Source organism: Mus pahari, chromosome 12, assembly GCF_900095145.1.
Source record: "Mus pahari chromosome 12, PAHARI_EIJ_v1.1, whole genome shotgun sequence".
In the NCBI taxonomy this organism is placed as follows: Eukaryota; Metazoa; Chordata; class Mammalia; order Rodentia; family Muridae; genus Mus; species Mus pahari.
The window spans coordinates 37166033-37180933 of record NC_034601.1 but is presented as its reverse complement, the minus strand read 5'-3'; the positions used below and the strand labels follow the sequence as shown (position 1 = coordinate 37180933).

Here is a 14901-nt window from a genome sequence, read left to right as displayed (position 1 = left end):
TGTGTGTGTGTGTGTGTGTGTGTATCTGTTTACACTAATGCCAAAGAACTACTTGGTTTATTATGAATGGAGAATAATTTTAAGGCAAAGATCAAAGAAATCTGAGAGTGGAACTGGAATCTACTTTCTCAAACCCCCTCTACTTCCAGATTCAGGAAACTGAGTGATAATTTTATTAATTAACTTCCTAGTCTCAAATTTACCACTTTCAGCCATGAAGTTCAAAGCTATACATAGACTCAGACTGGTGATATGGGACTAAAAAATAGTTAGTTGGAGAAGAATGAAGGTAACCCTCACTAGGTCATTTTCCTCTTATGTGTGTGCACATGTACGTTTTGTTTTGGTTTTGGTTTTGGTTGTTACTATTTTTGTTTGTTTAAAGTCAAATCAAGGTGTGTGTGTGTGTGTGTGTGTGTGTGTGTGTGTGTGTGTGTGTGTTTCTTTCCCATTCTTTTGTCAGCCCACAGCTTTCATTGTTTAGTTTGGGGGAAAATGTCTTGGATATGGTTCCATAGTTTCCAATCCTGAGTTTCCTCCTTGGGAAGTAAATTTTGAGGCTCATTGGCAACCTGTAGTATTCTTGTCCAGAGGAAGGCATTTAAAACAATGATTCTGCACACCAATTCAATAGAGTAGTCAAGGAGCCGGCATTTGGTTAGAAATTTACAGGTGGCTATCTGGGATGATTGTATCAGCTTGCTCTGCGTGTTTTCTGAAGAACATGGTGCTTTATGATTTTTGAAGATGGTTCTTCATGGGTGGATCTAACAGGTGGCGCTTGGTGGATGCTCATTTTAACACCAAATCTCCCTAGGTTGTTCACTAAGAACCAGGAGCAATGAGATGCATACGCCTATTGAGTGGTAATATAGCTTGGTTGTTTGAAAGTCTTAGTCTTAGGTTTATTTGCTATTAGCTGGATGAGCTAGTCAAAAACCCTCATTTTCTCTCAGTCTTGGAAACCCATCAAAATGAGGTCCAGGCTGTACCCATGGCGCTGAACACCGGACAAAGAACTCACAGAAGCCGAGGAGGAAGCCAGCGCTACAATTGTGGTGTAACATTCCGTTATGCAGTTCATCTGTACCTATGTCTGATTCGATTCCTCCTTATTGTGACTGTAGTCTGCCACACTGTTTTTCAAGTTCCTTCCTATAAACAAAACAGGAAGGAAAACATAGAAGGGAGGTCTGAGGTAGTGGAGGACAAAACAGGGAAAGACAATGAATGATCTTATCGCTTGAGCAATAAACCCATTTTAGCGGTACAAGGTAAAAGAAGTTATTTCTTCTCCTACATTCCCAGCACTGCTGGCTGAGCTTCCTTCCTTTGGTCCTTTCTAGCACTAGAAGACTGATCTAATCCCTAACATCAATGTCTCCATTAGGAGTCACTTCTCATCCATTCTCTGCCCTCTCCTGTCACTTACATCCATGAAAGCTGGTTTTGAAGACTCAGCTCTGACAGGGATTATTGCAAAGTCAAGAGACTGTTAAACCCAGAATGTAGGTTTTTTTGTTTTTTGTTTTTTTTTAAGAAAATCATAAAGTATGAAAACCAAGGAACACATGGGGGGGCTACCAAATGGCTTCATTGTAAATTGGGTCACTCTCAGAGAGAGGCCCTAGAGTTAATTTCTAACCATCATCCCTGGCATCACCATCACTGACGCTGGTCATCTTTCTGCAATGGTCCATTTTAAGAGGTGTGCCTTTTAATCTATTAAATAGGCTCTCTGCAGTCCCCAAATAAACATGATAACAAGCTGTCTGCTTGCTGTCTGTTAGACAAGTTCATGTCTAGGAGGGATAAAGAACAACACGAGCTACTTAATTAGAGATACTTGTCATCACTAACGAACAATAACGAATCATCTGGAAAATTCTTTGAAATAGTCACTTAGAGATGTTACCAACATTTCAGAAAAGTTGTCGCCTATAAAACTACCTATGCTGAGAGTGGCTCCGGAGTGCCCTGTGCACATTGCATCCATCCTAAAATATGTTGGCATGGCTGACATTATTATAGCCACTTTATGTAAAGTGTAAGGGGCTCTCTAAGACCACACAATACCAAATGTCTAAACTTTGCACAATACAAAATTACAAGTCACATACACCCCCCGCCCCCCAGAATAGCAAAGGCACTAGAAGGAACTGAGTTGGACTTCATGGTATGCATCTTTCCTCAAGACAGAATTTACCTGTGCCCATTGCTCTCAGCCTGTAAGACATTAGATGTTAGTGTTACAGAAATCTGTTATTCACAGACACTAAGCGAATTAGAAGGAACCACAGCTGTCAAATAAGCTTGTGTGCATAAGCAAAAAACCCAACTATGTAGTTTTAGGTATGGGTGCTAATTCCTAGACCATAGTTTATTTCACATTCAAATGCTCAGAATGCTTAAGCGCTGTGTGTGAGTGAGTGAGTGTGTGTGTGTGTGTGTGTGTGTGTGTGTAGTGTACTGAAGCAGAGGTGACATATTTGTAATAGCTAAGAGTGTCATATGTGTGCATTTAGGTTATATAAATAAAATCAGTTAGTGTTGAGAAAACTGAACCTCCATGATTATCAACTGCACATCAAATCTAAGGGCAGCTGTAACTTATGTGCACCTCTAGCTCCTCTTTGCATTTTCCTTCTTGTAGTACTGGGAAAGAGGAGAGTTAGGAAAGAAACAGGAGCATTCCTCAGGCCCCACTTCCCTAAAACATGTTCCATCCAATCTCTCCAACTGTCTGGAAGATCCTTCTCTACCCCCACCCCATAGCCCTCCCCATGCAGTGCGGAAAGTCGGTGGGTAATTGGGTCCAGATTGGAGGTGTTTAAATATTCATGAGGCTGGCAGGGGACTGGGAGGGGGCGACTGTCTAGAAATGGGGGTAGGGGCTACGGGAAGTGATTAGTCACTGGAAGCTAGCAAACAATTCTGAGAAAGGGACCCAGGCAGAAGGAAGAAAAAGATTGGGTGGAGAGTGGAGGAAACAGAGGAGAAGGAAGGAAGGAAAAGGAGAGAGGAGAGAGAGAGAGAGAGAGAGAGAGAGAGAGAGAGAGAGAAATGTGCGTGTGCGGTGAGCAATAGCTGTGGACCTTACAGTTGCTGCTAACTGCCCTGGTGTGTGTGTTGGAGAGAGAGGGAGAGGGAGGGAGAGGGAGGGAGGGAGGGAGAGCGCGCTAGCGCGAGAGAGCGAGTGAGCAAGCGAGCAGAAAAGAGGTGGAGAGGGGGGGAATAAGGAAGAGAGGAGGAAAGGAGAGAAGGCAGGAAGAAGGTAGGGGAAGATACCACCATGCTGTGCTGTATGAGAAGAACCAAACAGGTAGAGCTAAAGATTTCTTTTTTACTTCTTTGCTGTTGTGAAATTATCAGAGTACAGGATTTCCCCGTGAAAGGCAGAAAAAAAAAATTTTTTTTAAAAAAAGAAAAAAACCTGCTTCTACCCTGGCATGATGCTCTGGCTTCCTTAGCATACAGTAACTGATGCTCTTGCATCCCCGCGTTATTCTTTTCTGTCTTTCATGTTCTGGTTTTTGGAATGCTGCTACTAATTAGGGTAAGGGGAGAGAAATATGCCGGCTTGGCTAGAAATATGATTCCTCTCGCCTATTAGTAAGTGCTCAGCCGCTAGGTCTCTGGTTTTGAGGGTGTGGATGCAGAAAGGGGTGTGGGGACGATGCGGGCTCTATCTACGAGATCAGAAAGCTATTCTTGATATTATTTGTGGAAAACGAGGTCTGGGGGAATTATAGCCACATTTCAACATTGCCTGTCCAGTGATTCAAATTTTCTCACATGTGCTGCGGAAGATACCTGATTTCGTGCTCGCATGAGCTTCAAAGGGGCGCAGGTGTATGTGGGAAAACATGTGAAGGTTTTATTTATTTATTTAACGAATGAATGAAACTGATTTAGGAGATTTTTTTTTTTTTTAATTTTTAAAGAGAGCCTAAAGACAACAAGGGTTGGGGGAGAACTGCCTATGCCGAGGGGGAAAATCCCCTTCCTGAGATCAGGAGCGGATTGTGCGCCAGCTGGTCCGGGAAGAGGGTGGACCACGCCCCTAGGAGCTTTGAGCTGAGATGGGATGGGAAAGGGGAGCCGAGCCGGTATTACCTGTTGGAAACCGGGGCTTTTCTCTTTCCCCTCTTCCTGTGAGTCTTTGCTGGCATTAGCAGTGACCAGAGGTGTGTTAATATCCTGGAGGAGAGTGACTCGTGTTCATCAGGATGAGGGACTCGTCCAAGAGGAGCTAGAATCTCAATCCCCACTTCCCCTCCCCCACCGCCTAGATTTTTTTTTTTTCCATTTTATTTCAAATTGCTCACTTATTTCTTGAAAGACGTTTTAGAAACTTAATTGAGGTGAGGGTGGAGAGACATGGGAAGCTTGGGATCCTGCAGTCATCCACAGCACAGGAACGCTCTCCAAATGTAGCCTTCAAAACACCCCTAGGAGCATGTTTGAGTGATTTTTAGAGAAGGTTAAGAAAGAAAAAAATATGGGTGTGGGGTTGGAATGAGTGTGTGTGCCTGTGTGTGAGTGTGCCCGTGGCGGGGTGGGGTGGGATGGCAGTCGTGGTTGTAGAACCCCTCTGCAAACTGATTGCTGTAAGGGCGGGGTGCAAGACAGGGGTATTTGGCATTATTCTTGTGCAGGTATTGGAAACTGGACAATTTGTTAGACACTTTCTGAATCCAAAGGGGGTGGGGGAGGGTACAGAGGAAACAGCCCTTCAGCCTGACCACATGCAGCCAGCGCCCTGGAAGGAGGGGTGGGGAGTGGGGAGGGGGACCGACTAGAAAAAGAGGTGAAAGCCAAATGCCAAAGTAGTTAGAGAAGAAGCAAGCCCACAATAAACAAACAAGCAAATAAATAAATGCAGAGCCTCGGTTGTGTAGGGGTGAGTGGAGAAAAGTCTGTCAAGGCGGGGCAGGGGGGTGTTGCTGCCTGTATTTCTCTAACTGTTCTTGGTTCCAGAAACTGATACTTCCATTGGAACATTTGTAAAACATTTAGTCCCATGTCTTCCTTCATTTTGATATATGAAATCTAACAGATACAGGTGAGGTGCCAGGGGGTTAAGCACACCCTCAGAAAAAGGTTGCAAGATGACCGCACTGGCCAGCCAGTAAAATACAATTTAGGAAGGTGGAGCCTTAAGGAAACCAACGCTATTCCTTTTAAAGGCTTGGATTTTGGAAAGAAAAGTGTGGCTGGCTGACAGCTTGTTCCCACCCTATTTTTTGTGCATGGGAGTATCCACACATCTCCTTCAGTAAAGGGAACCAAGCATGGTTTATAGACAGGGAATTGGGGCTAACGGAATTCCCTCCCAAAAGAATGAGGACAGCTGCTTCCACTAGCTTCCTCTCACTGACAGCCCGGAGCACACACTCTGATGTGCAAAGTGATGAAGATGAAATTATGTGTTTAGGGACTTGTAGGAATTTGCATGTAAATGTGTACAGCACACACAGACTTCCAGTGCAACCATTACGCATGTGCTCTGTATGGATTTCACATGCCTCCCTGTACTTTAGCATCACTGATGTAAAGGAGGAAATGGAATGTCTAGCAAAGGTCCTTTCTACCCACATATTTTATGAATAGGTTCTTAGGTATGAAATGGTTATGTGTGCCCATGTAGCAACATTACTTGTCATTTGCATATGTCAGTATTTAAGGTATCATTAAACCAGACAGAAGGAAATGGTGTCTTCAGGGCGTGGGCTCATATTACATTGACTGGCATTCATATAGTATGGATACTTAAGTCTCCTGCTGGCTTCCTTCTTGTGAAATGACCCTCTATCATTCCAGTCAGAATCTAAGGGTTTCGTTCCTTCTTCTGGAAGGTGTTTATCACTCCAGCTTTTTAACAGGGACTAAAATGAGGGCATGAACCTGCAAAGGTCTAACTCTGCCACACCCATGAAATCCAGCAGGGATGTGGGAGGGGGGGACTTGGAAGGCCTGCACTTCCTTCCTCTTCCACTTGAGCAGCAAAAGCAAGCAGTCTCAGATATTTCTAAGTTGTAATACATTGCCAGTGGGTGTGAAGAACACTTGAATGATCTCTAGTAGCCATTACTTACCACTGTACATTATTAAAGCAGATGGGGGGGGGGACTACAAGGGAGTAGGCAAAGGAGGGTTAAAATAAAAGAATCCTTTTATTGGCTCACGATTTTCAAATATCTTGAGGCTTACTTTAAATAGCTCAATTACCATGCATATTGCAGACGATTAAAAACTTGCAAGGTGTGATAGTCTACAGAGGGGGAAAAATGTGAGATGTTTCCTTTGTTTAAAAATAATGACTTTAGTTTGTAGCTTAAGTGTTAAAATAATTATCCTGCAAGCAAGCAAACCTGTCCCCACCTCTCACTCTGCTGGCATCTGCCCCCTCCCCATATAATAAATAATTTTTAATCTTTGAGAAACTGCACATTGGTTTAGAACCCCAGCCTTGCTGTTCCCTCCCCCTAACAGCATGGGGAGGTGTGGAAGGGTCCAGCTCGGCTGCTGGGTGGGGACCATTCTTTCTAGTAAGAGATTGGATTCCAGCTCAGTGTCTCTGAGCCACACCCAGTGTCATCCAGGGACGCAGTGAATGGATTCAATAGAGGCCTTCTACTTAACATAATTGAAGCTGTCCATTTTTAACAATCATGGCATCTGCCATATATTTCCAAAACTGAACGGAAGAAATTATTTAAAAGGTTTCCCCCCCCTCCCCAAATCATCTGGACTTTCAGAGAACCTTCCACAGTTTGTGGTGAATTTAGCGAAGCATTTGTTTCTGATTATTTAAGTTGTGTCGTGGCACATGCACAATGACCCCTGATCCTTCATCCTAAGAGAGTCCTCTGAATGTCACCGCGCTCCCTGCTCACTTTACTGCAAGCTATGCTGAGGCAACTGGAGGAAGGAAACACAGGGTTAATTTTCCTTCTTGCTGAGCCAGTGAAAACTGCAGAAACCTCCTTTGATGTTGCAAGTAAAGGGCAAAGTTCCTGCTCACCAAGAGGGAGGGTGGCCCAGGGTCTTCTTCTGTCATAGTGAAATTGCTAGTGACACGCCTGGGGCAGAATGAATCCACAGACTTCAGAGTTTTACTTGGTCCCACAGGGAAAGGGCAGAGGGCTTCCAGGCAAGCACGGAGCACCGTATTAACTCCTTGTACTCCCACCACACACACCCCCCCCACACACACACCACCACAGGTCATATTGACTTTAAGATATATCTAAAATCTTCCACTATGGAATGAATTTCAAGAGAAACCTCTCTCCAAGTTCATCGAGAGCAGGTACAGCATTTAACCCTTTCACTTCTTGGTTAATTCTAAGGGAGGAAGTGTTACTTGCAAACCAAAGAAGGTAAATTGGGCTAGCGTCCTGCCTCTTGGATTTTGAAGTGTAGGCAGGTTGTCTCCAGACAGTTGAAATGAAATCTTTATAAAAAGTCTCCAAGGAGCACTGTGCTTCGAGACCCTAGTCTGTGCCATTTACAGACTCAGCCATATTGAATGGCTCACATCATGGAAGGGGTTTAGTTACTTCCGGTCAGGAGGACTGAACAACTGAAGGACTGAAGCGTCAAACTGAAACACTAAGCAAACTGCCCCACCCTACTTACCTTAAAGGGTGTTAAAAGGATTTCCTCCAACTTGGACAGGACAGCCATTTTTTCCCCCACAACTTCCAGGACAGACTTGGTCTTTTTCTGTTAGAGATGTTACCCCTGCTCACACTGAAGGCTCGCTCCATCCTCCTGAATTCTTGCTTTCTTCTCTGTTTCCTCACTGACTCCTGCTCTATTCCCTTGAGATCCCTCCAGTTCGTAAAGCTTTAGCTGGTTTCCCTGTGGTCCATGAATAAGCTTTGTCTCCTCCGTTCTACAGTCTTCTGACTGCATCCCCATCTCTACAGCTTCCCTCTCCTTTTAGAACATCGTTTCTAAAAGCATCCCAAGCTCATGTCTCACTCATCATTCACTGTTCTACCTGCTTTACTTCCCATGATTCCACTGACACAGGGTACCATTTCAGGTGAGCCCATTAGCTTTCATCTTACTTGAAAGCAGTGGCATGCTGTCTATTGCTCTGCCATCTAACTGTCCTTCCTGGATAATTCTCCTAACACCTCTTCTCCTCAAACAGGACCTTTAAGAACTCATTTGATGTCTGTTTTTACTTCCCTGTCCTTCTCGGACAGGTGCTTTCACTGTGTCATCTTGGTTTTTCCATCATTCCACTCATTAATCCCAGTTCAGCACATCGACACTCAGCGCTTCACTCCTGTCCTGTGATTTCCAGAGGTCCATCTTGACCTATAGAAGCTTTTCAGAAAAACCCTAGTTCCTTCTGTGTGGACTGGATCGGGTGTCCTCTGGTTTGGACCACTCCTGGGCTTCCTGCTTAGTTGCTCTAGGAATGCCTAGCCTGTTTCAGAATTATGGAAACGGAGGATGTGTCCCAACCATGCTCCTTCCTTCCAAAGCCCACATTCAGGCACAGACTCTAGCTAAAAAAAGTTTTGAACATTTTCTCTGCTTTCTCATACTTACCTGTTTGTATAAGTAACCTGGCTCAGTCTTCTCAATGCTTTCATCTAGCCAAAGACAACAGCTACCAGTTCCACGTTGTCTCTTTATAGTCTCCATGCAAACAACAAACTGTCTTTTACCTTATGTAAATCTGGTCACACTATTTTCCTCATTAAAATTCTATAATGTCTCCCCGTTGGCTATAAACTACTAAATAACCCTTCAGCATGGCTGGCATGACCTAGTCTTGGGCCATCCTCTCACTCTTCTGCTCGCTTTATACTTCTTTCACAGCCCAGGAAATGTTTGTTTCCCTTACAAAAGTTAGCTCTTTAAATCCACACTTCCATAAATGAACGTCTTCTACTATTTTTATGAGCATATTGCGTTTTGAACTAACCACTTGTTGTACAACCTAGAGTTCATTTTTAAATGTGTTTCTGTCTCCAACTTGTAAGGCTCTTGTGAAGAAAATGATAAGATGTTGTCCTCTTTTTATCCATAATGATTATCATACTGCCTAGTCCACAGGTGAGTCCTGCGGACTGTGAGGGATCTGCTTGCTAAAATAAGTATGGACCAGAGGTTTTAGTCTTGCCTCGAGTTGTGGTATATTTAATGAACAGAATCATTAGCAGTCTTTAAAGATAGCATTGGTGTGAACTTTTAAAATAGAATTCATCATCCTTTACTGTTGCTACCAATGTATAGACATGGCAGACTTCCATTTTTAATGCAAGCAGGCACAAAATTCATCCATTCCTAGTCTTCATTTCTCCAAACTGCCATAGCTGGAACTATCTGGAGATGACCTTTCCATATCGACCACTCCTAGCAACCAACAAGCCAGTCCCAAACCAGAGGGAAAGAATTGCAGTCTAGCTATAGCTACTAATTCTTGCCGCTCCATGCTGCCTTTCTTTGGAACCTGGGGTACTCATGACCCTTACTTTGCCCTATAGCTATCACAGAAAACCCTGTGTCCACCTTCTGCTACGCACAGCTGATTTATTCATGCAGTATGTAGCATTAGCCTATGCTGAAGAGTGTATGATCAGTAATTAATACTACCTACATTTGATACTTATTCTCACTGAAGTATCTGAAGAATAATGTCTACCAATGCATATCATGTGCGGAGCTGAAGGGAGGGTGAATAGTAAGTAATCTCTTAAACCTGTGTTAAATATACAGGAATTAGGTCAAGGAATTGGATCCTGGTGCAAGCCTATGGCATCCAGTATGGGGAAGATTGCAACCACATATTTCCATTACATGACTTTAAGTAGTGTATTCTAATAGCTCAGTTGGAATATCTTGAGAGAAGAAACGAGATAAAAATTGTAGGTGAAGTTTGTGTTTTATAGTCAAAGTTGGATGGTGTTTCTCAGCCCTGATGTCCTTGTCCTGTATCTTATTAGTGCTCCAAGCACCTCTGGCTTAGGGGTTTCTTTTCTTTTCTCCCCCCCTCCAATGCAAATGAAGTTTTTCAGAGTGCACCAGTTACAGCTAGTGCTTGGTGTTTGAGGCTATGAGAGGAGAATGTTAAGAAACAGTCTATCTTGCCCAACTTTCCAATCCATGCGATAGGTAAATCATGTGCTGATTTGGCATTTAATGGATGATTAGTACAGAGTGGACTCTCAGTTGGCATATAACTGATGGGATGCATGCAGGGATGGAGGGCTCATCATGATGAGATCTGGGGAGAGATGATTTAACACCAAGGACATTCCTGGGTACTCATTCAGAGCAGACTGGGTATCCCACTCAATACTATTGGCCTTTGCAACAGAGTGGCTATGGTTGAAGTTACAGTTCTCTGTCTTATTTGCTTAGAGTGGCATACTTAAAGTCATTTTGGGTTTAGTGTGGGACTGTGGAATTTCACTTTCCAACCCTTAATTAGTTACAGATCTTGATTTCTTAGATGTTCTTTGTTTAATGTCCTGTTCCATGTCTTTGTAGTGGGAATAAATCCCTCCCCTGGGTTCTAGACCTGGCTCTGCCAATTGCTTGTCCTGTGATCTTAGGTAAGTAACTGAATCTCTCTGAGCCTCAGTTTATTCATCTGTATTAATGGGCATAATAAAAGCCTCCAAATCCTGACTCACTTTTTTGACTAGGTTGGTATGAGGCACAAATAAAGTGATAAAAAATAAAATGCTCTTGTAAACAATTTCTTTTTTTATCCTCCCTAGTGGCCATGGTGCTACACAAACAAGAAGTACCATTGCCATCTGCATAGAAAATATATACCCTCCTTATGCCCCTCCTATTTGCTACTAAATGTTAGCCACAAGGATGGATGAGAGCATAGAAGATTTTTATCATTTACTTTGAAAACCTGAGTGACAGAATTCAGATAAGCACATACTTCAGTTGTCCTTAGCAACAAAATGCCAGGAACATGAGAAATGTCCACTGTTTTCCTCTCCCTCTCCCTCTCCCTCTCCCTCTCCCTCTCCCTCTCCCTCTCCCTCTCTCTCTCTTGCTCTCTCCTCCCCCTCTCATTTCACATGTCAATCATCTTCTCTCTATTTGGTATGTGTTGCTTGCCCCCACACCCTCACCGCACATGTCACCTCCAAACTGGCTTCTGAGTATTAGCAGACACGCTGTGCTCACATCCATCACACCCAGCCAGGCAGAAGAGGGCAGAGGGAAGGTGGGGCTTCTCTGGAGCCTGGAAACTGGAGATGCTGCCTGGTGGAAAGCCCAGCAGATTGTCACCTGGCACCACTTCCATAGCGGTTGCAGGTCTCCTCCTGTGCCAGGAACACACCTTCATCAGGAGAGTACAGAATACTGATCTTTTAAAACTCAAGTCTAAATGCTCTTAGTAATCTTCTCCACCTCCAGGATCTCCACAAAGGATGGTTCAGTTCTCTTGTGTGCATGGTTAAGACTGGGAAAAGTTACCTGTTTAACGTAACAAGATTTGTCAAACTTCACACAAAGCAAAGGAATTCTGAAAACCCCTTACCCCAGATACTGAGTTTTATATCTGTAGAAAATATTTGGAATTATTTTAAAATACAATGATCAGAACATGTTAGTACAAAGATTCTGTCTATCTTAGAAGCCAAACATCTAAAATAAGAAAACTAGCATCAAACATTTTACAAAAACTAGTTTTACATAAAATTTCCCATAAAGGCTTATAATAGAAAGTATGTTAGTGATACTCAGGAATAAATGGTTGTTCAGAAGAAAATAATTTATTCAATTATATTTATAGTTTATTAATGGTTAATATCACTTTTAATATCTCTCTCCTTCTCACCCCCCTCATTTCTTCTGTTATTTATGAATACTTTGATTAGGTATAAATACCAGAATCTGACTTTAGGTGTCCATGAAAATAATGTTTGAAGGAAACTAAAAATCCCATGAATTATAAATCAATCAATCAATCAATCCAAGGCTAAAGCAGCCAGGGCAAATGTGTGAATCTTAACAACAGAAAAGCATGAACCCTCCTCCTCAGGGTTCTCATTTAAAACAGTCAGTTTCCAGGGTCCAGCTTCTCTCCTTTTTAATAAAGATATGGAGAGAAAAGGAATGAGAGAGGAATAGGAGAGAGGGACAGAGAGAGAGAGAGAGAGAGAGAGACAGAGACAGAGACAGAGAGAGACAGAGACAGAGAGAGGGAGAAAATTTTGTTGGTCTTGCTTGGATCAGCTACTACCATTTAGACAATTCTCTCTGACTGTAAGAAATCCTAAAGCACATAGTTTCTGGAAGCCCACACCTGTGGGGAAGAGTCAACACTGAGAAATACTCTCTGCATGCATTTCCACACACCTACCATAGCGCAGCTATGGGGTGGATCACTGAGTTTCCCTTTGGGATGTTTTCAGTTTTCTTGCCTCACTTATTCATCCTTGATCCCTTCTGTTGCTGTGATGTGGTACCCTGACCAAAGCAGCTTAGGTAGAAAAGTATTCCCTTTGGCTTATAGGTCCAGAGGCATCAACATAGTGATGGGAAGGCACAATGATGTCAGGAAAAGCACGGTAATGGTATGGTGAGCTGGAAGCTGGCTGATCACTCTTTCATCCACACACACAAGAAGCACAGAAAGAGAAGCAGGGAACACTATAAACCCTGAGATGCCCTGTGATGCACTTCTTCCAGCAAGGCCTCACTCCTTAAAGATTTTACAACTTCCTCCAACAACAGCACCAACTAGGGACAAAGAATCTATACAGGAGTCTATGGGGGGACCCTTCTCATTCATATTATCACAATATGAGGAATGGTTTTCTCACAGATTGTTGAGTTTGTACACCTGATAAAGATTAGAACTAATTTCCATACCTGGAGTTGACCAACACTCAATGTCTACTGTCTTCTAGAAGCCAACGCATGGCAGGTACCAGAGTTCTAAGAGGAATCCAAGCTATCATATGTCCTTGATAACTTGGTATAACATAGCCTTGTGCTAACTCTTAGCTTCCAGAATCACTCTATAGAATCAGTTCCTGCCCAAGGATTGGGTAATAGTGGATGTAAAACAGATTTATTCAATTTATACCAGAAGAGCACTACTTCTTGATATTAGTCATCTTGTTTTGAATGTTCTTGAATTAATTCCAGCAATCATCACCATATTTATCTATTTTTAGCAGATTGGCACTTTCTAAAATATTGAGCGGTTGTCTCCTTATGCACTAGTTTGCTCTAAATGTAGAGCACTGATAATTAGCCTCGCATCCATTATTTGTAATCCCGGTTCCAATAGCTATTAAAAATGTTGTTTTTAAATGGAAATTGAAAACACCCTAATATCTTCCCATTAATGATTGCTTAAAAGAGCTTGAAGAGGCAAAGACAAAAATAAGTAGAATGAACTTCAGAGCTTAAGCAAACTCAGGAATCAGCTGATTTTTAAAGAGGCATTGGGGCATCTTAGCATAACTAGCCTCGGAGCTTAGCTTGATTGTAATTTGTCAGAGTGCACATCCATTCTTCCTTCCCTATGGCTTACAACCCAATTCACCCAGTTAGACATGTAAATTTGAGGGTGCTAGGCCTCATAATAGCTATTCCCAGAAGATGTGATATACAATTCTGTTCTGATCCCTCTATCTGAAGTAAAGAAGGGAAATCTAAAATATGTCCAATTTTTATTTACTTATCTTGAAGTTCATTTCTTAGACACCTGTGTCTAGCTGCTGTATATTCTTTATTCTTCAGGGCAGCTCACATTGGTTATCCGTGCTTTTAGTGGGTTGGTTATAACAGAAGAAAATAAGTTGATGTAGAGCAGGCTGAATACAGTTGGAGTGGATGTTATATTTCAAAGTCCCTTCCTTTTAAATAGGAAAAAGTAACATGTTATTTGAGTGGGAAGAAGAAATGGAAATTTATTATAAATCCTTCAATTTCATCTTAATATAGCTATTTTCTTCCTAATCACAGTTTTCTGGGATATTTATTTTTAATTTCAAGTTTTAAGAAATATGTGTGAAGGGGAGAACAATATTGTTTCACTCAAAAATAGCCAACTCTTCATTGAGTAGGTAGTTGGTTTGTCTAAACCTTATTTTCTGAGGAGTATCATCTGTAGGATTTTCTTAAAGCCAATGAAAAGACTGGGACTGTTTTTGGTGTCATCTGGAAAATCAACTCTGGGACTTTGTGTTGGGATTGTACATTTGTTCAGATATGTTGTCTATTGAAGTTTCTTAACTCAATAGACTTAAGGGCTTTAATTGCTTTGAATTCAAAGGCATAAGGTGATTGACTGCCTTTAGGAAGCTCAACAAGATTTGGCTTCATGTTCGCAGGCAGTGAATCGAAGAACGATATAGAGCCTTAGAGGACAGGAATCAATGTCTTATACATTCCATACTAGATTTGACATTGGCTCCTTACATGTCTTATGTGAAACCTGGAAAGAGGAGAAATGGAGGGTTTGTACAACTGAAAGGGTTACAGTTATAAAGCAGAATCACATAGCTGTCTAATAGAATATCCCATAAGAACAGTGATGACCACAAATAGCTCAGACTCTATTTCAGAACTTCATCTTGGAAACAAAACACCGAAGAGAAATGACATTCAGAAAGCAAATCAAGTACATGTGCTACAAGTGTGCTCAAATATACTTCTCCATTCTAGGGATAAATTCAGATATTCTCATTTAGAAGGAAGAAACTACTGATCCTTGGATGACAATAAAAATGATCATTTTGTTATCTTATTAAGAACAGTCAGTAACTTAGAGTTTTTTGCCATGAAACTTAGAGTTTTTCCTAAATGAGCAGTTTAGTAACATTGGAACCTGACTCTATGTGTAATAAGATGTGTGTGTGTGTGTGTGTGTGTGTGTGTGTGTGT

At 42.1% G+C, this 14901-nt stretch overlaps 1 protein-coding gene across 1 annotated transcript in view; it reads left to right on the top strand.

Annotated features, from left to right (window-relative positions):
* Positions 1 to 3143: 3143 nt before the first annotated feature.
* Gap43 (growth associated protein 43) overlaps positions 3144 to 14901 on the top strand; it is a 95530-nt gene continuing 83772 nt past the window's right edge. The window contains exon 1 of the mRNA XM_021209462.1: positions 3144 to 3322. Coding sequence (XP_021065121.1) covers positions 3293 to 3322 — 30 coding nt within the window. The 5' untranslated portion in view covers positions 3144 to 3292. The remainder of the gene's footprint in view (positions 3323 to 14901) is intronic.